The sequence below is a fragment of the Heteronotia binoei genome, chromosome 21 (assembly GCF_032191835.1).
Source record: "Heteronotia binoei isolate CCM8104 ecotype False Entrance Well chromosome 21, APGP_CSIRO_Hbin_v1, whole genome shotgun sequence".
In the NCBI taxonomy this organism is placed as follows: Eukaryota; Metazoa; Chordata; class Lepidosauria; order Squamata; family Gekkonidae; genus Heteronotia; species Heteronotia binoei.
This window is the reverse complement of record NC_083243.1, coordinates 35,748,551-35,773,741: the sequence shown is the minus strand read 5'-3', so window position 1 is coordinate 35,773,741 and position 25,191 is coordinate 35,748,551. Positions and strand designations below refer to the sequence as shown.

The 25,191-nt window shown below is 42.7% G+C and overlaps 1 protein-coding gene across 1 annotated transcript in view; it reads right to left on the bottom strand.

Moving 5' to 3' along the window:
• Positions 1–443: 443 nt before the first annotated feature.
• SYNE3 (spectrin repeat containing nuclear envelope family member 3) overlaps positions 444–25,191 on the bottom strand; it is a 111,734-nt gene continuing 86,986 nt past the window's right edge. The window contains exons 14-19 of the mRNA XM_060262158.1: positions 23,517–23,680; positions 18,815–18,938; positions 16,376–16,528; positions 15,829–15,978; positions 14,381–14,419; positions 444–949 (exon numbers count right to left, since the gene is read on the bottom strand). Coding sequence (XP_060118141.1) covers positions 752–949; positions 14,381–14,419; positions 15,829–15,978; positions 16,376–16,528; positions 18,815–18,938; positions 23,517–23,680 — 828 coding nt within the window. The 3' untranslated portion in view covers positions 444–751. The remainder of the gene's footprint in view (positions 950–14,380; positions 14,420–15,828; positions 15,979–16,375; positions 16,529–18,814; positions 18,939–23,516; positions 23,681–25,191) is intronic.

Below are 25,191 nucleotides of genomic sequence, written 5' to 3'. Positions count from 1 at the left end.
TTTTTTTAAAGTGTCAGACTATAACAGAGTGTATTTAAACCTGATTCCATATCATTTGCTTCTGAGAATTTCCCTGGCACCAGATTTCCTGGCTAATCCCTTATTTTACAATTTGGGCAGCAGACGAGATGAAAGACTCACGGCTGCCACCAAAAATGACAACCCTGAGTCAAGTCCCGCTTCCTCAGCCCACAATGTGTAGCTATGAAAATAAATGATCCGATATCACAGTATCATTCATTTCCCCCCCCCTCCACCTGCCCAAGCAACAGCCAGAGTATGGAACGGGTTTTCTTAACTGCACACTGAGAGCAGAGGAAGTTTGAGGTGAAGTCACTGTTTTTGGTAGCGAACCCACTTTCTTGTTCCGTCTAGTCTAACTGTTAGCTTGACTTTCGTTAATGAGGGTGTTTTTAAAAATTGGCAGAATCGGGCTGAAAACATCGATTTCAGGCTTTGTTTTTCAGAGAAATATATACACATATAAAAATTCAACTTATATACAGTATAAATATAATCATGTATTTAAAAATATAATTTTTGCTTTGAAGACGAATACTTCATTTCTATAGACTGAGCGTATATGGACAATGTCGGTCACGTGACCAAGTTTCCAGTTTACTCGGGTCCCTTATTAGCTGTCTTAGATCCAGGCCGGGGGAGGGGGGATGTGCAGTAGATAAGATACCTTGGAGGAAAGGAGCTTAGATAACAATCTGTCACCTCAGCTGCATCTGTGAGTGTAGAGGATTCAAGTCGGCGGTGGACCCTTGTATCTTAGCATGAGGTTGAAGGAACGTGCAAAATTGTTGGCGAGCTTGCAGCTGTGGGTCTCCTCCACGAGAGGAAGCAGAAAGGCCAAGAGAAGCAGCAGCAAGAGGAGCAGCTGGAGGGGTAGCGCTGCCCAGCACACCCGACGTAGGAAGGAACAGACGCTGCCTCCTCGCCCCTGAAAGACACAAGCCAAAGGAAGGAAATGGTTTACAGGACACATCTGCCAAGATTGGTTCTGATGGCAATTTGGAGCAAGGGATGTGCATATTTGCCCCCAACAGATTTTGAGTGACTTTCTTATGGCTGAGAGGAAAATCTCAGAGAGAGGAGAGGCAGAGAGGAAAATCTCAGGATTACTTAGTGTTTGGGTTTGCATCTACTGGGTCACCCTTGTCCATATGCTTGTTCACTCCTTCAAAGAACTCTAAAAAGTTTGTGAGACAAGATCTTTCCTTACAGAATCCATGCTGATTCTTGTGCAGTATATTTTGTTAATGCATCTACTTATTCTATCTATAATAACAGATTCTATCTACTTGCCAGTATTGATGCTACACTAACCAGTCTGTAATTTCCCAGATCTCCTCTGGAACCCTTTTTAAAGATGGGGATTACATTAGCTACCTTCCAGTCCTTGGGAATGGAGGCAGATTTTAGAGCTAGATCGCATATTTTTGTTAAGAGATCCACAAGTTTACATCTGAGTTCTGTGAGAACTCTTAGACATATGCCATCTGGGCCTGAAGATTTGTCCATCAGTCATAGGACCTCCTCTCTCATCACCTCAGTCCAACTGAGGTCTGTCAACACCCCTCCTAAAACTGCAGAGTTCTGGAGTGGGCACATACCTCCCATCTTCCACAATTCATCTCCTCACACTCCCAGATTCTTACAATGAACCAAGAATAAGCTTAAGCATTACCACTAAGGGCATAGGTAGTCAACCTCCAGGTGGGAGCTGGAGATCTCCCAGAATTACAACTGATCTCCAAACTACACGAATCTATTCATTATTTATGTAATACATTTATTCCACTCTTTCTGAAGAAAATGGCTGTTTCAGAAGGTGGACTGCATAATATTATAACCTACTGAGGCCCCTCTTCACCCTAAAGCCCATTCTTTCAAGTTCCACCCTCAAATCTCCAGGTATTTCTGAACCCAGAGTTGGCAACTCTAGAGCATACAGAGTACAATGGTGACCAAAAAAGCCCATCTTCTCGTTATCCCCTTGTTTAAAGAATTAAAGTGAGGCTAAGTGGAAACTTGTTATCTGTTTCAGACATGACACTTGCCTAACATGTCTTACAAAAATGGTCAGAATAAAACCAGAGAAAATTATTTTTCCATGGCAGAATGGTAGCCACTGCCCACCATTCAAGTGAGACTAATAGCTGTGTCTGCTTCCACAGGGTCTATCCAAATCTTGTGGAAGGTCACTGAAAACCAAGTCTTCTTGGTATTATAAAAGGCATTCTATGAATCAAGAGATTGGACGCAGTAGATGAATGACAATTCACCAGATGTTTCTCTGTGAAAACTGCTTAGCAGAATTTTTCCATACAATTTCTCAACTTGGGCTTTTGTGAGGAAGAGCAACAGATATCTTTATTATTAACTGTGTGATTTCCAAGTATCTGTTGCAATTTTTTCCAAACTACTCACATGCCGGACAGGCAACTGGTGGCTGCTGGGGAAAAAAACCAAGTTCTGGTGGCAATTCTGTACCAGTAAAGTAAAAGTTTCACACTGTTTCCTCAGGGCATTTACTCTGCTTCCTGTTTGTATGTGTTTGTGGTGCTCAAAGTGTCCACCATTTTGGCTTATTCAGTATCTGAAGCAAGCCATGGGCCTCCGTTGAGGGACCAGGAGGGCAGCAGAAAGTTCCCTCACGGCAGTCAGGCTCACTTCTCTTCATTATTTCCTGAACAAGTCTCATATTTTACAAGATGCCAGAGAATAAAATGGGAAGTAGAACAGATGGTGAAATTTGAGTTCAACATGTAGTACTCTTTACAACTCTGTCTGCTGTGCGACATTCAGTCATTTTAATAAGGCAAAGGGAAAGACAGAACTCAAGCCTTACAAAAATGTATAAATTCTCTCTGAAAACACCAGAGCAAAGAATCAGGTATGCACAGTGTCTGTTGTTTAATATGGTGCATCTCACAAAATGAGTGGAGATCACTCCTATGCCTTTGAGAACTCCAAGGCACCAAGAGAGTATTCAGCCATCCTGTTTCCCATCCCACTGTTCAACCATCACTTCACCCTCTCTATTGTCCTACTCATTGGAGCAATGCTAGAATCATTGCTGGCTTATACCAGGCAAGATGGGAAGACTCATTTACCTATCTAGGTCCTCTGCTTTCCTCAATGATGGGGACCCAAAGCAGCTTATCCTCACAAGAATGGGAAGGTGTTAAGGCTGAGAGGGAGTGACTTGTCCAAGGTTACCCAACAAGCTTCCATGTCAGTAACCTTGCCAGTCCCCATGTTCCAGTGGGGGATCTCCCTGTTTTGCAGGCTCCTTCAAAAGCCTCACCCCAACAGCCACAATATGCCTTTCCACCTCAGAAGGTTTAGAAGAAGCTTAAAGGAAGCTTGGAAGGTGCATGTGCCTTTAAATCTCAGGAGGAGCAAGGCTGAATGTTGATTCAAGCCTCTAGTGAAGTCACTAAAGATTTTAGCTGTCCAAGGGGGAGGAGCCATAGATCGGTGGTAGAGCATCTGCCTATCATGCAGAAGGTTCCAAGTTCAATTCCTGGCCTCTCCAGATAAATGGACCAGGCAGCAGGTGATCGGAGTGAAAGACCTCCCCCTGAGACCCTGGACAGCCACTGCCAGTCTGAGTAAATAACACTGACCTTGATGGACCAATGGCTTAATCCAATATAAGGCATCTCAAAGGGGAAAATAAGCATGCAAGGTGGTTGTGAAGGGGGATGCAAGGCAGACTGTAACTTAGCTGGCAAATTTCAAGTGCAGTCCTGATAACGAGCAGCACAATTTTGTTATTTCCCACTGAAACCCACTGGAAAAGCACTATCAACTATCCTCCTGAGGCCAACAGCTCTAAGAGACATAATGTAAATTTAGTGCTCCGGCTACACTTTGCCTGCCGTCCCTTGTTTGTGCCTGATCATGCAGCCGAGGTTGGAAACTAGCTTTAATGACTCAGCTGGTCGCCATGGCGATGCCAGGATTGTCACAGAAATCAGCATTGTGATGTGTATGCAGAATCAAGGAGTGGGAAGCTCACATTGGCTTATGACTTAAGGACTGATCAGAACGTTTTGCCCTGGCTTCTGCAGGGCATAAAATTGCTTGTTGCCTCAAATGCTGGTGAGGATAGCTGGATAAAGCATTGGTAGTAGTGCGGAGGTGAGGAATAAAGCTGGATTGAGTATGAAAAGATAACCTGCAGCCTGTCCCTCAGACATGGGATGAGCACCCAGGTTTGCAAAGGAACTGAGAACGTGCAAGACCCCCAACAAGGAAACCAGAAGCACAAAACTGTATTGTGGATTGGGAGGAGATGCCTTTGTGACTTCATGGGTTCTAGCCAGTCGGTGCAGTGCAGACCCAGCTGATTTTACAGACTTGCTGAACTGTTTGTACAGACCAAATCCCTCAAGAGGATATATACTTGCAGTGCAATCTTTAAACAAGATTACATGCGTTTCACCCCACTGATTTTGATAGGTTTAGAAAATGTAAATCTGTTTAGGATTGCACTGTTGAAATTCAATCCAGTCCTCTACTTCTATACATCTGTCCTTCCCCAGTCAGTTCTCACACAAGTTTCTTGCAGTTTCTTGCAAGTTTCTTGCAGAGTTCAATTGCCTAAAGTACTAATGTGGTTCCTGTCAGTGGATCCCACATGCCGAATATGGTTGGGAGTTCCATACATAGCTGTCATAACATCTCACTTTGTTTGGCTCTTAACTGACCTCCATCCTCCAAACATCTGACCAAGAGCAATTTTATTTATGAATGCCACAAACAGCCACAGAAGAGAATACGAAATAATTACATTGGAAGGATAAAGAAAACTTAAAGGCAGAGCAGCTCTGAGAAACCTCTGCAGCACTTTGGCTATCTCCACTTGAAAACGGGTGCTGCAGTTGCATTAAAGAAAACCCACCACAAGTCAGGCTTGAAAAAAAGACAGGAGGTAAGCAGGGCAAACAACAGAATAAAATTGTCACCAATAAGATGGTTGAGATTCTTTATTCAAATTGTGTGAATGAATCACAGCCATTTCATATTAAACTTAATGGTACGTGGGTAGAAGGAGCTTCTTCTCCCTCTTCCATAATACTAGGACTTGGAGGCAACCAATAGCATTGTTGAGAAATATATTCAGGACATGCAAAAAGGAAATACTTCTTTATTCAATTAGTAGTTAAACTGTGGAATTCACTGCCAGTGGAAGTAGTTATAGACACAGACATGGATAGGTTCAGATTGATGGCCCATCAATAGCTGCTAGCCATGATGACTGAAGGGGGGCTCCTTCTACAGTAGAAGCAAACCACTAGACACTAGTTAGGAGAGGAAGGCCTTGAAGCTGGGACCTCTTTAGCACTTTCTGGGGATTATTAACTCCCTCCAATATATCAAGAAAAATAGTTCTGATAGTAGAAAGGGGGAGGATCCACTCAAGAGCTGGATATAGAAGTCAGCTGAATGCTGGCAATATATATACTGTATCTATAGTTAACTACTCTCCTAACAATGGTTTGCCCCTTTCCCTGGGAATGTTGAATGCAATTTTCAATGAGGATGCTTGGCCCTAGAGGCAAGACCACTACTTGGATAGGGAGACAATTGGGGGAGGGGTCTATTGATATCTACATTTCACCCCTCAGTCACATTGCAAGAATGTGCTGCTTGCAATGTGCTGTTCTACTACTTAACAGAAGGCTCAATGGATACGTGTAAAAGACAAAGAAATAACAAGAAAGTCTGAAACAGTACTCTCAAACAACGCTGAAATCCCTCACCTGACGATTGTTTCAACACTAATAAGTGCTGTTCTTTGCCAGATGTTTGAACATGTAGGTCTCGTTGTGACCACATAATATGCTTTTGAAGGCTTTACCATTCCATGCAAATTAACATTGAGGAAGAAGTCCAGCCCTTGAAAAAGGCAATTTTTTCGTGTTGAAATGATTGTAGGGCGAGGGACTTCAGCGTTCTTTGAGAGTACTATTTCAGCCTTCCAGAGTCTCTTATTTTGGAGAGAGCTTTCCCATCTTTCACCTGCCAGTTTTCTTTGGAATTCTATTTAAAAGACTTTTTGTCACTGAGTGGTTTGCACTTGAGTAATATGGATTTAGTGTTTATTAGCGTTTTTCTGCAATTTTGCTATATACATTTAACAGTTTATTAGTCTTCCTGTATTTTCATATGCTGTGCAGCATTTTGGATTGTGTATATTACTAGTCTTATCAATTTTCCTCGTGTTTCTTGTTATTTCTTTGTTCTGCCACTGCACAACCATAAGAAGTTACTATATGCTGAGTCAGCAGATCAGGTGCTTGAAGAATGCTGAGCGATGACCTCTTTCCAGATCAGCATCTCCATTTCGAACTGTCCTAAACACATGGCAGTAAGAGCAGTTCTACGCCCCACACAAATCAAATGTATTAGCTCTGAGGCCTAAGTGGAATGCTGTATGTTCTTCCTGATTAGGAGTGAATGCAGCTGCTTTGGCAGCGACTTTCTAGATGGCTAAACTGATCTGAAGATCAATTATGACTCCTAGATGAGATTAAACAGCATGTCCTTTTTTTTTTTTTAATCCATCTGCTCCATGGGATTACGGCATCTCAAAGGGAAGCAATTAGGCCGGCCATGAATTTAATAAATCCTAATTATTTTGTTTGTACAAACAATGAAGGCCAAACCGCTGGCATAGCAAGGAGCTCTGATTAGGGAGAGCACAGCAGAAAATAAATCAAACAGGACTACTAAGCCCCATCCAATAACCTGCTTTGATTTTCTTCCCCTTGCCCCCACAACTGATACTAATGCTTTCAAGGAATTAGAAGTCAACCTTTGAAGTGCCATTTATCATCATTATTTTTTAATATTTGTTTTTACAATGCTTGAAGTTTGCTGTTAGCCAGGGAGGTTATTCCATCACTGTCGAGGTGCTGAAAAGACACAGGGCCTTGCGAACACAGCATTGGCTTTCTCTAGCTGTGTCCTCCTAGCCTCCTCTTTATAGGGGAATTTATATTGGTGGAATATTTTCATTCATTTTGTGATCCTTTTCATGGCTTCAGTGGTCAAAGTGGGGGAGGGGGGGTTAGTGGTTGATTTATTTTTGTTTTGAACCAAAACACATCCTAATTCTGCAAATTGTATCCCGCCCGGCGGGGAGGGCGGGATACAAATAAAATTTGTTGTTGTTGTTGTTGTTGCAAACTGTGCAAAGCAAAACTGTTGGGGAGATGTGTTTTTATAAAGAGAATAAAGCTGCCACGAGGGCTTTTTTTGAGCAGGAATGCAGTTCTGGCTGGCTTGGTGCCAGAGGGTGTGGCCCAATATGCAAATGATTTCCTGATGGGCTTTTTCTACAAAAGAAGCCTTGTGTGAAATAATAGTGATGCCAGGGGTGTGGCCTAATATGCAAATGAGTTCCTGCCGGTTTTTTTCTACAAAAAAAGCCCTGGAGGCCACTTGTATAAAGCAAACATGATTGTGGTGTATTCCACTGTGTACGGCATGGACTATCTTGCTGCATTGCCTTCTACTTTTGTAATTCCATTTTATACCTTGTCTATGATATTTCTTTCCCACTACATTTTCTGCATTGCTTCTAATTCTTGTGATACCAGTCCTACTGCGTTGCTTGTTTGAGATCTCATGCTATTTGACTGCTTTCTCTTCCATTGTGTAATCTTCCTTGAATCTCCATGAGAAAGAAGTAAATAAAGTAAATAATACTCAGGGGTGGAATTCTAGCAGGAGCTCATTTGCATATTAGGCCACATACCCCTGATGTAGCCAATCCCCCAAGAGCTTACAAAAAAGAGCCTTTCAAGCTCCAGGAGGATTGGCTATACCAGGGTTGTGTGGCCTAATAATCCTGCTAGAATTCCACCCCGGTAATATTACTAATAATAGAGTATATAAATAAATATGCTCTACTCTGAGCAAGCAGTGAAAGTTTCACCACAGAAACAAATGAAATAAAATGGGGGGGAAGGGTTCTTTCAATTGTCCCTTTCAGAGAAAAAAAATGGTATTTCTGTCTTCAGGTTGTTCAGCTTGTTGTTCTCCTAGGGGCGCATGAGTTTCTGAAGGAGATATTTCTGACACTTGAGCTAGCATATTGGGAAAAAAATATCCCAGTGATCTTGATAAGGGACCTGACAACATACGATTCCCCAGCCCAGTAAACAAGTCTGGATCCAAAGGGTCAGGCAGTTAGCACTCAGTGAAGGCGATACAGACACCTGAGGCTGCAAAACTGCCCAGGGGTGGATCTAATCCACCTCATGTGTGAAAGAGAAGCCACCTTGGTGGCCCTGGTTGGGCTGAAAGGTGGGAGATAACTGTTGTAAATAAATAAACAGATGACACATATTCTTCCTAAAAATTCAACATTAACAATAGCTCAGGGGATGGTGGTGGACTGTTTTTGAAAAAGATGAAAAGTTTCCATAACAATTCCATTCCACGACATTGGAATCTGCTTTCCAAATAAGAGAAAATGGGGGGAAATCCCACTGGGCAGGCACAAGCCTTTGGTGTGCATGAAATGCCTGAGTGGACTTCTGCAAGTCACTGTGGTGGTTCAGGGCCACTTCACACATTATGGATGGAAATAATATCCCACTGGGAATCTTTACATGCAAGCCTCACTGAAATGAATGGGATCTACATAAGAGCACTATTGACTCAGTATATGGCAGTCATTTAAGCATCATCATGTATTGACGTCAGTACTGCTATCATTTCTGCATATATTTCAACTGTGAGTACCAGGACTGATCAGGGGCCTGGGGATCAAGCTCTATGAGGAAAGGCTGAGGGACTTGGGAATATTCAGTCTGGTGAAGAGCAGATTGAGGGGGAGACATGATTACTCCCTTTAAGTATTTGAAAGACTGTCACTTACAGGAGGGCAGGGAGCTGTTCCTGTTGGCAGCAGAGGAGAGGACTCACAATAATGGGGTTTACATTACATGTGGAAAGGTACCAGCTGGATATTAGGGAAACCTTTTTTTTTTTACACAGTAAGAGTCGTTCAGAATCAGCTGCCTAGGGAGGTTGTGAACACCCCCCACTGGTAGTCTTTAAGCAGCGCTGGGCAAACACTTGTCAGTAGGGCTTTTTTTTGAGCAGAAACACACATGGAAGCAGTTCCGGCTGGCTTGGTGTCAGGGGGTGTAGCCTAATATGCAAATGAATTCCTGCTGGGCTTTTTCTACCAAAAAAGCCCTGCTTGTCAGGAATGCTCTAGGGTGACTATGCATGGAGCAGGGGGCTGGACTAGATGGCCTGTATGGACATTTCCAAGTCTATGATTTTACATGCAGCAGCAAGAAGCTAAATTGGCTAAGGCTTTGTGAGGCACCTAAAATCTAGGTGCAGCACGTACAACCGAAGAGTGTACCTACTTTAACTGGGATGGTGTACACTGCATGTGCACCCAATGCAAGGAGCAGTCATGGAGTGCAGTAGTGAAAGTACAGCAGTTCTCCATGCAAAGCAAGAGGAAGAAGACCATCCTGTTCTGTCCCATAGCATTTGGGGTCTCTGCCCTGTTTGCTTACTATTACAGCAAGTTTCAGGCTCTGTCTAGGGCAGGTTCCCTAACCTTTTAATGTCTGTGGGCACATTTGGAATTCTGACACAGCATAGTGGATGCAGCAATAAAAAGGCTGTCAAAAATGGCTGCCACAGGAGGTGGAGCCAGTCATAAATGATCGACAAAGCTGAACTTCAGTAACCCAGTGGAGATCTTTGTGCTGTGATGGCAGATGATGCCAAAGCAACATTTTAGAAAAAATCCATGCAGTAATCACATCTTCAATAGTCAAGCAGAAGCCTTGCTGGGCAAAAGCTCCTCCTACTTCCTAAAAACACATGGCAGGAGCCAGGGGTGGAATTCTAGCAAGAGCTCCTTTGCATATTAGGCCAAACCCCCCTGATGTAGCCAATCCTCCAAGAGTTTACAAGGCTCTTTTTTTAAGCTCTTGGAGGATTAGCTACATCAGGGGGTGAGGCCTAATATGCAAAGGCGCTCCTGCAAGAATTCCACCCCTGGCAGGAGCCAGAAAAAGGGTTGGTGGCCTTCATGATGCCCACAGGCACCACATTGGGAACCTCTGACCTAGGATGTTTGAGGTGCTTTGGAAATTTTTCAGGGGTTCCCCCAGGAATAAAATTAATAATCCAACATGGCTTCTCTTATGTTTCAAGTTTCAAGTTTATTTAAATTTATATCCCACCCTTCCCACCGAAGTGGCTCAGGGCGGCTCACAACACATAAAAATCTAACATAATTTCTGAATTTAAAACATCTTACGCAGTTAAAACAATAAAATAATAATATATATAACGGCGGTCTATCAAAACTACACTCAGCTTCCAATGCCAGTTATAAGCCAGCCGGAAGAGGTTCTTAATAATGGCAATCAAGGCTCCCTGAAAATCTACTTGTCTACCTCCTCCAATCTTATTTATTTAAACATGTTTGTAGCCTGCCTTTCCCAATGACATGGACTTGCAATGCTCAATGTAGACACCTATGATGCATTGTCAGTTAATATGAGGTTGTGGTGAGACCTGACCCATGTGCATTAAAAGATAGGCCTCAAAGTAGTAGTTCTCAAACAGTGGCATGGAAACCATCAGTGAGACACAGAAGTAGTCTAGATGTGATTCAGGGCTTTCATAACAGCTACTAAGAATTCATAGCCTTATTAGCCCAGACTAGCCTGATTTCAAGCTCAGAAGCTAAGCAGCTGCAGGGTCAATACTTGGATGGCAGACCTCCAAGGAAAACTAAGGTTGCTATGCAGAGGAAGGCAATGGCAAACCACCTGCAGTCATCTTAAGAGGTGGAATGTCCTGGGGTCTCCATGAATCAGTTGCAACTTGATGGCACACACTTGACGTTTACTAAAATTCACTCTCCTTCAGTCCTCATGTCTACCTGCAAGTGTGACATGCTGCCTACCCTACCTGCCCCAGATTGCCCATCTGTTCTCCCTACACATTAGCAAGTGCTGCTTCCTGCTGTTCCTACCTGCCAGAGGTTCTTCATTGTGCTTCTGCAAGTTTTTAGGTCCTTAGAACTTACATAAATGATAACAAAATGACTCTAAACATAGATCTCCTTGGCCAAAGCTGGCTACTTGTTTTTACCTTTTGTTTTTATTTTTGACAGAATGATTGGTGGGATGTAAGACATAAAAGGCTGCGAACTACTGCCACAGAACATGCCCCTGAATCCTCTGTAATGGACAAGGGCTTTATGGCAGGTGTTCAAGGGTTCTTCAGCAGGAAAGTCAATGCAGAAAGCTGAAAACTCATGGGCTTTACTGTGAATAGATGTGATGATTCTTTGAACAGGTGAGGAAGGTGTCCTTATGTATATAAATGCCACCTTGAAAGTTTTGGGACATGCAAATGGAAGCTGAAATAACCTGCATAAAGAATCTGGGAAATATTTCAGGAGTCTGATTAAACCCCTATTATAGCAGCAGGAAAAACAAGACCCTATTCTCCTGCACTCCACGAAGGTTTCCTGCAATACTGTGAGAAGCAGTTGTCAGAACAGAAAAGAATGTTTCACTTTCTCAAAAGGAGACTGCAAACCAGTCTGAGAATGTTAACTGATGACTTAAAATCAACTTATGAAAAACCATTTCCCAAGCCAGAAACCCACTTGAAATTCTGTGAAAGTAATAAAACAATTTTATGAAACGGTTTTGAAAAATCATTTCCCCCCACCCCCTCCTCTATAAAATGTTTTAGAAACACCAACAGGTTGGGTAAGGAGGGGAGGAATTCTCTTGGGATTAAGCAGGACTGGCCTCTGTGACAGGAAATGAACTTGAACATCAAAAACCGTCTTGGGAATTCAAGGGTCTAGGGAAAGGGAAAAGAAAGAGACCACGCTTGCAAAATACTTGGAGGAACCTCAAGGAAGATTCAGATGGTCAAAAGCCACTTGGCCTTATAGCATGGGAAAGTATCTCCATGGCCACAGAAATGGTGCAGAGGAGGGGATTTGGCTACAGGCAGGTGGCCAAAATTTGTATTGTCATTCCTTCATGAGCACTTAGAAATACAGGGATGATGGTTTTTTTTTTAAAAGATATTTCTTAGCTGCCTCTGCAGAAAACTGTTCAAGGAGGCTTAGAACAATGCAATAAAACAAAAATCAGGTGAAACACAAATTAAACATTAATGCTGCATTAAACTATAGAAAAGCCAGATATTCGAGGCCTGATAAAGCAGAACAGAGTAGAAAATTAAAACCAAAACAACAAAGCAACTGTGTGGCCAAACAAATAACTTAATATCTTGAACAAATTTACTTCAATAACCTTCTATACAAAAGTATCTTATGCAATACAAAGTGCCACAAGGCAACACATAAATAATCTCAAAGTCCAAAGAGTCTTGTAAAAAACCACTAAGGTGTGGTCAAACCATGATAGTTCCAAACATGAACGGAGCGGTGAAAATATGTTCAGAGGATGACTGTGGCACAGTCCTTCTCTATCCTCTCCGCCTTCCGAACATGACAATGGATAGAAGCTCTCAACGCGTTTGTCGACTTGGCTTGCTGCGCGTTTCGAACAACCGCCCGAGGGCAGTTCCAACTTTTTCAAGAGCAAATCAATGAAAACATCCTCCTTTGTACTGCAATAAGGAAAACATTTCTACAGTGGCTCACGCTCAAGGGAAATGCTCAAACAACCCAAACAAATGCCAGCAATGTACAGTTGTTCGAGAGCTTCTATCTTCATTGTCGTGCTCGGAAGGTGGAGAGGAGAGAGAAGGACTGTGCTACAGTCATCTTCTGAACATATTTTCACCGTTCCGTTCATGTTTGGAACTATTATGGTTTGACCACACCTTAGTGGTTTTTTATAAGAACATAAGAGAAGCCATGTTGAATCAGGCCAATGGCCCATCCAGTCCAACACTCTGTGTCACACAGTGGCCAAAATGTATATATATATATATACACATACACACACACAGTGGCTAATAGCCACTGATGGACCTCTGCTCCATAACTACCTAGAGCAAATTAAAAGAATCCATGTTTTAGCAAACGCAAGCAGGTTTACTCTGAAGTGAGTGTCATTTTATTTAACGGGGCTTGCTCCTGAAAAAGCGTTTTTAGGACTGCACCATTAGTCACTTAAAAATACCAACCCAGGGCATTTTTGAAGTGACTAAAAAATGCAGCTTAAAAAAGCTAAACAGCTAAAACAGGGGTGTCAAACATGCGGCCTGGGGGCTGAATCAGGTTCCCTGAGGGCTCCTATCAGGCCCCTGAGCAACTGTCTGTCATTTGATTCCTTCTCCCTCTCTCTTGCTTCCTTCTGCATAACAGCTTGCTTTGCCAGGCTTGCACAATCACACAGGAACTAGAGCAAAACCTGTTTTCTCCATTGGCTGAGGCTCCTCCCTTGGGGAGGAAGGGGAGGAGGGATAGCTTGCTTTGCTAGGCTTTCTCAATCGCAGATCTCTAATGTCATGTCTAGTTATGGGTACAGGGTATAGTATTAGGGTTGTCAGCCTCCAGGTAGGGCCTTGAGATCTCCTGCTTTTACAACTTTTCTCCAGCTGGCAGAGATCAGCTCCCTTGGAGAAAATGGCTGCTTTGAAGAGTGGAATCTATGGCATTGTACCATGCTGAGGCCCCTCCCCCCCAAATCCTGTCCTCTCCTGGATCCACCCCCAAAGTCTCCAGGTATTTTCCAACACAGACCATGCTGAGGCTTTTTCCCTCTCTAAACCTTGCAGTCTTCTAAATCTACCCCCGAAGTCTCCAGGTATTTTTCAACACAGACCTGGCAACTCTGTCACCCACCTTCTGCTGGACCTTCTGATGGCACCTGGTTTTTCTGGCCACAGTGCGACACAGAGTGTTAGACTGGATGGGCCATTGGCCTGATCCAACATGGTTTCTTGTGTTCTTATGAATTTCTAGAGATGGCCACATTCTAAATATTACACTCTTAATTATTTGCACTTCATTGGGCATTTCTTTCTGTTCTGTTGACTTTAATAAAGCAAAATTCTCTCACCGTGGTTATCAAAATATTGATCAACATACATCGTTTCCTGACAGGAAAACTAACCAGAAACAACTAACTGGAATAAACTAACCAGAAAACTTGAATGGTGACATCCATCTAGCTTTTTGGTTTCCTGATGAACGCTGCTATACCTATCCCAAAAGAATAAATCTTTTTTTCTTTACTGGACAACCGCATCTCCTTTTTAAACCTCTGGAAGAGTTATTATGTATTTTTTTTAAAGCAACAAGCAGTAACATTTGACTGAATCCCCTCCTTTAAAAACAAAACAAAACAAAAACAACAACATACTTTACCTTTCTGAATGAGTTTGGCTCTTCTCCAAAACTTGTAATCTGTTTATAAAGACAAAAGGTGTTTTTTTTTAAAAAAAGGCAGGAATTGTGAGATCCCAGTGGAGCCTGTAAGCCGATGTTTATTTCACAGGGGGGGAAGGTTGCTTTACAATTTCTCCTCATCTGGACAAGCTAAAGCAGCAGGTGATTTCTGTTTAATGAGCTTTATAGCACACATCCAGTTTAAATTCCAAAAGGATTTGGATTTCCTAACAGTCAGAATCAGGTAACAGAATTAAAACAAGAAATCACTATGATTTTACTGACACCTACTGACAAACTGTAGCTTTGCAGAAGGAGACTGGACAAAAGTGTTCCACAAAACAAGTTTTTTTTTTTAAAAGGCTACAGTCCTAAAGAACCTGGGGGAAAGTTCAATGGGAAGAAATTGGACTTACTTCAGAGTAGAACAAATTAACACTCCCTCCCCGGTAATTTAACCAACAATGGTCTTGCTGAATACCTTCAATTCGTTTTTAAAAAACCCTTGGTTTTATTTAAAAACTTTTGAGTAGCAAAAAAGAGCAAAACCAGATACTTAAAGGTACTGAATATCTTCGATAAGAAAATAAGTAGAGTCCTGCTAGGTCAGACTAGATGCCCATTTAAACTAGTATTAGGGTTCTCAATGTCCAGGCAGGGCTTGGAGATCTCTCGGAATTAAACCTGAATCGCCAGCCTCCAGGTGGGGCCTGGAAATCTCCCGCTTTCAGAACTGATCTTCAGCTGGCAGAGATCAGCTCCCCTGGAGAAAATGGCTGTGTTGGAGTGTGGACTCTATGGCACTGTACCTTGCTGAGGCCCCTCCCCTTCCCAAACTCCATCCTTTTCTGGATCCACCCCCAAAGTCTCCAGGTATTTTCCAACACAGACCTGGCAATCCTACTGAGGACTGAGATCAGTACCCCTGAAGAAAATGGCCAATTTACTCCCTGCTTTTTTATATGGCTCACAATGCAGTAGACTGGGCTCACAATGCAGTAGACTTCTTCCACAATGCAGTAGATAGGAGGCAATATCATACCAAAAGCACAGAGTGCTATTTACGTACTGCACTCTGTTATGGTCTACTTCGTATAACCATGGCATATGTGCTAAGAAAGTTGGTCAACTGCCTTAAACTGCTAAAGTGGGCATCAATAGCATGGATCAAGACGTTCTTTGGAATCCATGTGTTCTTCACATTCCGCAACATTTGAATTGGCTGTTCTTTCCAACTGGATTCTGAACTTGATGGATGAGTTTTCTGAGCTAACTGGGCACATATTTTCTTATCTCTGTCCATGCTTGATGGCTGCCACCAGACAGCGGGCAAAATACTCAAGCCTTAGATTTCCAGTAATGAATCCAATTATCAAAAAAGCCCACAGTCCCTCTGTGACTAGCCATTCTTGAATCGCAAGGCCTACCAATGAAGTGCTGGAGTTGTTCAGTTTAGATTTGTAAAGCATCCATTGGTAACGCAGTTCCTCCAGTTCCTCGGAATTCTGGACCGCTGGTGGAAGGCTCAAGAGGCCTTCGAAGCGATGCTGCCCTTCAGGAACACGGCACTGGAGTTCCTGTAGAGAAGGTGAGAACAATTATTGTCATTTAACGAAAGTATTGGACAGGGCTTTTTTTGTAACAGGAACTCCTTTTCATATTAGGCCACACCCCCTGATATAGCCAATCCTCCTGGAGCTTACATTAGGCCCTGTACTAAGAGCCCTGTTAAGTAAGCCCTGTACTAAGCCCTGTCAAGTAAGCCCTGTGCACAGCAGCCAAGAAGGTCAGAGCGCCTGCTCCGGCTGCAACGCCACTGAGGATGTTCTCCGCAGCTGAGAACGAAACGTCTGGAAAGAAAACTTTCTCCAGTAGAACACGGCACTTGAGCCCGAAAGATTCTACAAACCCTAATTTTTAAGAATGCTTCACCATGTTGTAAGTAATGTGAAATGAAGGTGGAGCAGGACAGACCTTTAGCTTGCTGTGCCTTGTTTTAAATTCTTCATTACTGGATGGTTTTGTGGCCAGAATTTTGGACAGCGTGGCATTTTCTCCTTGCAACCATTGCTCAAAGTCCTTCATGAGCTGGAAATCATCGGCATCTTCCCCTTTGGCTAGATTTTTCTGGATCACAGGACAAAGGAAAAGGAAGAAATGTAGCAAAAGACACTGAAAATGTGCTTCTCTCCTATGCCAATATTATTCTGTGCCTAACTCTTATGCACTGTTACGCATGTTAGCCCAGAAATAAATCCCATTCTGTTCAATGGAGCCTATTCCCAAGTAACTGAGCACTGGACTGCAACCAAAACCATAAAAGGTTCTACCAGAATCAATCCTCTATTGTTGTTGTTATTTTCTATCAAGAAGGATTCCTCTTGTGTAAATATTCATTATTAATAGTTTTAATGTATTTTAAGAGCAACTGCTTTGGTTAGTTTTAAGCAAAAGTTATCAGCACAAGATGGTTTCATGGGTTGGGTAGTTTTAAAAGGTGGAATTAGATATTCAGGGAGAATTATCATCAGTTATTTGCCATGATAAGGAACAGAACTTCCAGCCTGAGAGGCAATATATCTTGGAATACCAGAAGCTGGGGGTGGGGGAGAGAGCAATACATAATACATGATTTCCAGGATTCTTGGAAACAGAATACTGGGTTAGAGATCTCTTTGGGATTATCTGGCTCTTTTTATGTTCTCAGAGAGAATTTGAATTCACAGGACAAACACCCTATTTAAAGCAAAATGGTCTGTTTTTCTCGGCGTTCATGGCGAACTCAATGCTGTCATCACATGGCTAGATATATAGGTGGTCCTGAGGACCAACCAATCTCTTGTGGTCTGGGGCATCTCCATTTCTACAGGATGCCCCTATAGTTGAAGGCCACTTTGATATACAGGTGTCCCACTACAGACCAAAGAAACTTTCACAGTAAACACTGGATCCAGACTCAGGGCAATTGCCTCTGGTACTCCTTTCTGCTGCAGACCCCCGTGCATGTCATTCCTCACGACCGGGGTGGAATTCTAGTAGGAGCTCCTTTGCATATTAGGCCGCACCCCCTGATGTAGCCAATCTTCCAAGAGTTTAAAAAAAGAGCCTTGTAAGCTCTTGGAGGATTGGCTACTTCAGAAGTGTGTGGCCTAATATGCAAAAGAGCTCCTACTAGAATTCCACCCCTGCTCTTGACCTCTATCTATCCTTCAGGAGCAGAATTTTGTGCAGTTGGACAGGAGAGTTTGGAAAGTTCCATTCTGCCACTGAAAAATTCAATCTGGATCCAACCTTGTGTGTGTGTGTGTGTGTGTCTGTGTGTGTGTTTGTAGGTTTCCAGGAGGTACAGAAGAGAAAATAAGACAGATTTTTAAGGAGCTGGAAGAAAGGAACTTTCACCATTAGAAACGTACTGGAGTCAAAACCAGACTTCATTCCCAAGGTGTCTGTAACACTGACATTCTACTGGGTAGCAACCAACACCTGCTGTGAATAAGGTCCTTTGCCTCCTATTAAATACTTTGATAGCTGAACATAGAGTTGTAAACCACAGAAAACACACTTGGAATGAAAACAAGGTCCCAGTACAAGCAGCAGGTATTTTCTTTCTAAACCCAAGATCTACTATATAATCAGGATTTGAGCCAGGGCTCACCAGAGTTCTCAGACCCAGCATCTCTAGGCTCTGCCCTGGTGACTTCTTTAGTTCCAGGGGTCAGTTCAGGTGCATGTAAAGTCATTGTAATAAAATGGAGACTGCCTCTTACCATCAGCAAAAGTATGCTGCCATTCCTATTGAATGATTGCTGCTTATCCCAGTACAACTAAAGGGCAAGGTTTCCAGGTCAGACAATGCAATTTTGAGAGAGTCCCAAATTGCTCATGAACAGCTGAACTACTCAGTGAAAAACTGGGTCTCAGCTTGCAAGTGGCAAGCAGAACATAAGACAAACCAGCAGGTGACCGAGCATCCCAAGTCTATCCAGATTTTTAGCAGGCTGGTTAAAAATGACATCTGTTTTGCTGAGTGGATTGATCCAGTTGGTAGGCAACTGCAGATATTTTCATGCCTCTTTTCTGATCTCTTCATTGGTTATGGTACTGGCTTCCAATATCTATTTTGGTTTTAAGACACTACTGATGTTTTGAATACATGTTGCATGTTTTTGCTACCATATCCTGTCTTAAGAGCTGGAGAATGTGGATAGATGTTTTAAGCAAATAAACACATGTTTAATATTATTCATTATCCATTCTTTTTTTGGGGAGGGGGATACTCATTGGGCTTCTTTAACATTATGATCTCAGTTCTGCAGTTTTTTTCAGAGGCTCAAGCCATTTCCCATCAACTCACCTTCGCTGCCTGAAACAGAAAGTTACAGCAAAATATCAAAACTTGTGTGTTTTTCTCACCTGATAATGCTTGGTCTCCTCCACCGTGTGAAAAGCAAACCCTCCTGCTGATGTCTGGCCTGAAAGGGTCATCTTCTTCCCTGTATCTATCATCACCCAGTTTGGGGGCATTTTTTTTAGGAGACTTGAAGATAACCAGAATCAGGAGAAAAGCAGATCACACATTAAATTATTGTTAAAAGACTGGTTCTCTATTTCACTGTATGTCAATAACCAGAAACAGAATCAAGATCTCCATGCATCTGTGTTGGACTATGTGTAAGAAGGTGTCTAATATTTAAGTGGTGGAATGAAGCCAACATTGCCTCCCCTCGATAAAGTGACAATAGGGAACAAGTTAAAAAGTGCCAGAAAATGACACGCTCCCATCAAAAGTGCAAACACCACAGAGAGCATGCGGTATAATAGAACTGCCAAACCTATCCAGAACTTGTTCCACAGTATGGGCTGTCTGCTTGATTCTGTACTTGAACACGAAATAACACTTATGAACATAGCTAGCTGCCTTAGACCATTAATCTATCATGGGCAGCATGGTCTTCTCCAACTGGCAACAGATCCCCATGGTCTCAGGCAGAGCTCTTTCAAATTACTTCTGTCTAATACTTTTACTTGGAGATGCTGCAGACTGAACTTTAGACCTTCTACATGCCAAGCAGATGCTATACCACACTGGACAATGGCCCCTCCCTAAGAAGCTGCCACCCTTTGAGGAAAATGGCCAATCCCTTCGAAAGGTCGTATGAAGCTGTGACGTATCACACTAGGAAAGCAGGGTTTTAACCTGCTTGTCTCACAGAGTCAGGGAGTTCAAGAGTTAATTTTATCTGGAATGGAGAGTTTATTTGATAGGTCGCTCTACACACTCTGGCTGGCTGGCATCAGCTGTTGGAAAAATAAAAACAGCTGTTCTGGAGAGAAAATGGTCTTTTGCATTTGGTCTTGCATCTGGCTTAGTAGCCAAAGAATTAGTTTCTGAGGGAGGAGAAATTTGGAGTCAGTGTTTTCAGACGGGGGTAGTCAGAGAAATCCTTCTGAAGAGAGAAGAGAGACTCCCTTGTCTTTACTATATTAGAACTACTCTGAAGGAGAATTCAGATTCTCAGTCAAGAAAGCTGTCTTAGACAATAGAATACTGGTAGAGGAATTTGGCAAGAAGTGTCTGGGTAGTTAGAAAGAACTCCCGTTCAAGCCAAATAGTAAAAGGAGTTATTGCCTCTTACAGACAAGGAGAAAATTTTCCTGACAGTAAAAAGGGTTGGAAAGAGTACTCTGATGTGTGGTAAAGGGGAGAAGCTTTAGACATCTCAGGAGTTAGTGAAAAAACTATAATTTCTAAAGGGAGATTCTAGATTATTAAAGAGAAAAGAATTAAAAATGTTGAGAAAGAACCTGAATCGCTGAAACTAGCCTAACAACAGTCTCTTGAATATTCTAAGAATTCATATCTGTATATATTAGAACATTTTATTCAACAATCTTTAAACTTTGACTCCTCCTATTGTGTATATATATATGGTACCTAATAAAACCTCTAGTCTGTTTTTAAAGTTAAATTGCCTCAAGTGCCATTTCAAGTTGATTTATAAAACAAGACATTTCCTATATTTCCCTCAAGTTCTTGTGCTTGGTCAAAATCCTGAACAAGTATCTGTGTCAGGGTGGGACAGTTTAATCTTATAAAAATAGGTACTGGACAGTAACTCAGATGCTGAGGGGAACTAAAATATTTTTGGCAGGAATTTGGGAATGATAGGGGTTTGCTGTATTTGGTGGTAGTGGTGGGTTCCACTAGTTGGTCCCACCACAAATTACAATAGTATAACAGCATATTTTATTGATTTGTAAGGAATTAAAATTCCAGTCAGGAATGGCACCCCCTCGGAAAACTAAGAAGGCACAAGGAGATGGGCAGGCAGAAGGAGCACTTGCTGAGGAGAATTCTAGTTCAGAACTTGACAAAGATGGTTGAAGACAGTGAAGAAAGATGTAGCCTTCTCCAAGAACAGATTGAAAAGTTGAAAATTCTTCAAAACAAAGATAAAGAGCACTTCCAGAAAAGAAAAGTCACGTATACTCAAAATATCTGCATGTTTCAAAACATTATCCAAGAAAAAAAAAGAGTTTACTCTCAATCACATGTTCATGTGGCAAATAACTGTTAAAAACTTCTTCATAGTTCCACACAGCTCCAAAAACTGTGAGGGGGAAAGGGGGCTTCAGGCTCCCTTCCTCCCATGGCTGTTTCAGCACGAATGTATGACTGCAAGTCAGGTTGGGCACCCTTGATCCAACTTGTGCCACCATGACATGTATTTGGGCCTTTCTACCTTCATACACAGATGGTGCCATCTTACAAAAACCTTACTAACCACTCTAGGATCTAGGAAACAAATTCTGGAGGAAAGGAGGCAGTGATATTGGGTTGAATTTGCTAGTTCTCCCAAACCTACAACCTGAAATGGGGGGTTTCTAGTTGAATACAGACTAAATTGGCAATTTCCACAGATTCACCCTCCCTGCTGCAGATCCTCCCATGTCATTTCTCAGGGTCCCCCTTTTCCTCAGGAGCAATATTTTGATGAGATCAGTGGACTTCAGTGAGACAGGGGAGCCACAAAAGTTTCCACTGCTGGAAAATTTTATCTGGCTCCAACTCTTCATAGTCAGCTCTGAAAGTGTCTTTGCAATTCTTCCAAAGAACTGAAGCACCATATCCAAGTCATACTCTATAACATTAGCTTAGCAGCATTTAGGGGTGGGTGGGGGTGAGGAAAGAGGTGAAAAAAGATACCGTGACAAGAGGAAACAGGTTCCTGCCAGTGGATTTTGCTCACTTTTCCTGGATGTGGTGTTGCCGTTTAAGGCCTTTTTTAATGGATTGTTACTTTCAGAGGGATTGTTCTAACAGAGAGTTTGTAGCTGTGATTAGGAAATGGCTACAACCTGTGGCTGGTTTTCCCAAATGATGAGGAAACCTGACAGACTCAGGAGGTGAGGATGGATTTCCTTGCCAGCTGCACCTAGTGAAAGAGCTACTTCAGCCTGGAAGGGGAAAGTTTGGTCAAGACAGGAAAACTTACAGGTGCCAGGAAAGTTATGAATAAAAGAAACGAGGCAAAAGGTCACATTCCCAGAATCCCTCAATGATTCACTGGGAGTTAGCGGTATTATTTGACTGCCTCCCCCACAAGAAGGACCTAGAAAGAACCCATCCCATCATTAAGAGAGGCTGCAGAGCTGAGGCAAAAGAAAGGGTTCAGTCTGGGAAGATCATTCAAATGTATTAGAGCAGAAGTACATTTTCACTCAGGAAAAGAAGGGGACTTACAGGGAAGGATTTGGTTTGGAATAATAGATTTTTGAGATCCAGATCCATCGATTACTGGATCCATTTTTCCTGGGGATGCCTACAAACAGTTTTTCTACGCTAGAAGTGTTGCTATAACCATCCCATAGCTACTGTGGAATCCATTCTGGCTTCTCCCAACAGGGCCAGCATCCTGAGGTGGGACAGTTACCAGGGCTCCAGGTTTTTGGCAGTGCTCACTGCCACCAGCCCTCCCATCCATGTGCCTCTTCTGCTGTCCACTCTACCTCCACCTGCTCTCAAGCAGCTGTACATGCTGCCCAAGGACTTCTGGCAATTGGCATGGAGGCCATGTGAGCAGCCGTGATTGTGTATTATGGGAAGGCTCATGAGGAAGAGAAGAACACACAGGCAGCTGAGAGGCACAGGGGGTGGGGTAGAAAGGGGTGTGACAGGAGGGGTCCTGGTGGTAGGCAGAGGGAGTCCCTGTCATTCTCTGCTCAGGGCCTCTCAAAAGCTTGAGACTTCCTATCTATCTGTCTGTCCATCTGTCTGCCTATTAGATTTCTATCCCACCCTCTCCACAAGCAGGGTCAGGGCAGGTAACAACACAATAAAAAAACATTAAAAACCAGTAAATAATCCTAAAAGTTGTAAGATTTTAAAATCAAGCTAAAAAAAATGGCAAAATGTAAATAACAGTCAAAATATAAGCCCCTAAGCTGAACAGATGGAATGGAGTCAAATGGAATTATACAACATGAGTGCTCCAAATGGGCAGATGGATGGGCGATGTCGGCAGGGAAGCCAGATGGTTGTGTGTCCACTGCCTCAACTGAATGCCTGGTGGAACAGCTCCATTTTGCAGGCCCTGCGGAACTGCAACAAGCTCCACAGGGCCCTGATCTCTGGTGGGAGCATGTTCCACCACGTAGGGGGCCAGGACAAAGAAAGCTCCTGGCCCTGAGACTAAATGGACATACTTTGGGTCAGAGAAAACCAGAAGATGTTGCTCAGCGAACTGCAAGGCTGTTGAGATGTTGCTCTAGTGTTGAGCAGCACCCAAAGATGTTGCTCAGCAGTATGCATGGCTCTCCGGGGTGTGTGTGTGTGTGTGTGTATATGGGGACAGATGGTCCCTTTGATATGCTGGTCCCAGGCTGCTCAGGGCTTCATAGGGCTATTATAAAGTACCTTGAAGTAAATGAGAGCAGAAATACCAGGGTCCCATCTGGAAGATCTGTGCTTACCTTTCAAAATGCTGAGGGAATGGGGGAAGACAACACAACCAAGGCTTCTCCTACCACAATCCCCACCTCTTATCTGCCCCTTCCCCAGCCAGCTGTGGGACATGACTGAGAGAGGCCTAGTCTGAGGCTGCTAACGAATTACCTTGACATCAAGTCTTCAAGAGTCTTCCAAGATCCCTTCAGCTTTTTCAGTTCGGTCTGGATGTGTGCTGCCCCCTCCGGCGAGGAATTTTCCTCCACCAACTGCCCATGGGCCTCAACGAGGTGCAACTGGATCTCTTTATCTGGAAACTCTGTTTGCAGTTTCTGAAAATTTCCAGAGGGGGGCACTGTGTTACTTTATTGAGGCAAAAAAAAATGGGAGCCTTTTGACACCCTAATATGGCTACGCATTTGTTTACTCTTGAAGAAGCTTTTGGGTAATTTCACATGCATTGGATAATGCACTTTAACCAGTAGATTTTCTTGTTTTGCACAGAGAAACCCAGCTGCAAAGGCTTGCTAAAACATGCTAAAAGTGCATTATTCAATGTGTGTGAAATCAGCATTTGTGTCTTTAGGCATACTCACTATCAGATGTGTCTCTCTCTCTACTCTTCTTGACACAACAAAATGCCATTTGCTAACAGGTTGTAACATGAATTTGTCTTCATTATCCCAATGGATTAAATTAATGGAGCTTTTCCTGTGTTTTTTGTTCTTTGGGAAACAGTACAGTAACAGCTTGGATCGTTTAGGGTGATTTGGAATGTTTAGACTGACTCCCCCCTGTGAATACCCATTGTGGTTTGCCCCCATGGTGGAGGGGTGGGCAGGAATAAGACTAAAGGCCTGGTTGATAACATCCACCGTATCATTCTATTCAACTGTACTATCAACAGAATTTAATAACCTTCAAGCTTCCAGTCTAAGAATATATTTATTCACTGCATTTGTATAACTCTTTTTAATGGTCTGATATGCAAAGCAGTTTACATCATAAAAGAAATGCAATCCATTGAAATGAATATAAACAAAAATAATTTAGCAGTGTCTGGTGTCCACAGAAAGTTATGGGGGGAGGGCAATTTAAAAAATTGCATATAAAAGTTTATTCAGGTTACTTAGTCTGGATTCAGATTTAGTCAGCCACAATACAGTCCTACTGAAACCCACAGGACTTGTTAGTTGCAATTAACGTCCCATTAAATTCAATGGGACCTATGTGTGGGATAACACAAATACTTCAACAGTATCTATATAGCCTTATTTTTTTTTTACTAGTAGACGACAAAGACCCCTAAATCAGACAAATTCTCTTAACCAAGGTCTTGTCTCCTACCAGTAAGAAACAGAAAATAGGGATTGTGTGGCACTCTTAAAGTATTTAAGTTAGCTTGTGGATAGGTGGGTTTTTGTAATCGGAATCTTAAAGGTGTACACTAAAATATTAGGTGTTTTTACTGTCCCAAGAGAGAGAGAGAGAAAGTAACTGGAAACACGCTGGGGGAAATAAACCCTTCACTATATTGTCTAACTTAGTGAGAATTTTGCTAGGTCCCAGGGATCAATTAATTTATTTTACTGCATCTACATCCTGCCTCTGTTCCATCCTGGAGCTCCAGGAGGTATGCATGGGGGTTTCCCAGGTGGTCTTCCCTCTGGGCAATGTCCAGACTTGCATTGGTAGTCTCAGCCAAGTGGCTGGATCCTGTGCTTCCCCAACTGCATCCTGAAAATACTACACAGGGCTGGCCTGCACAAGGCCCCCCCCCACCTCTGCAACTCTATTGTTCATTTGAATTTTACTTCATTTAAGTCATTTACACCATGCCCTT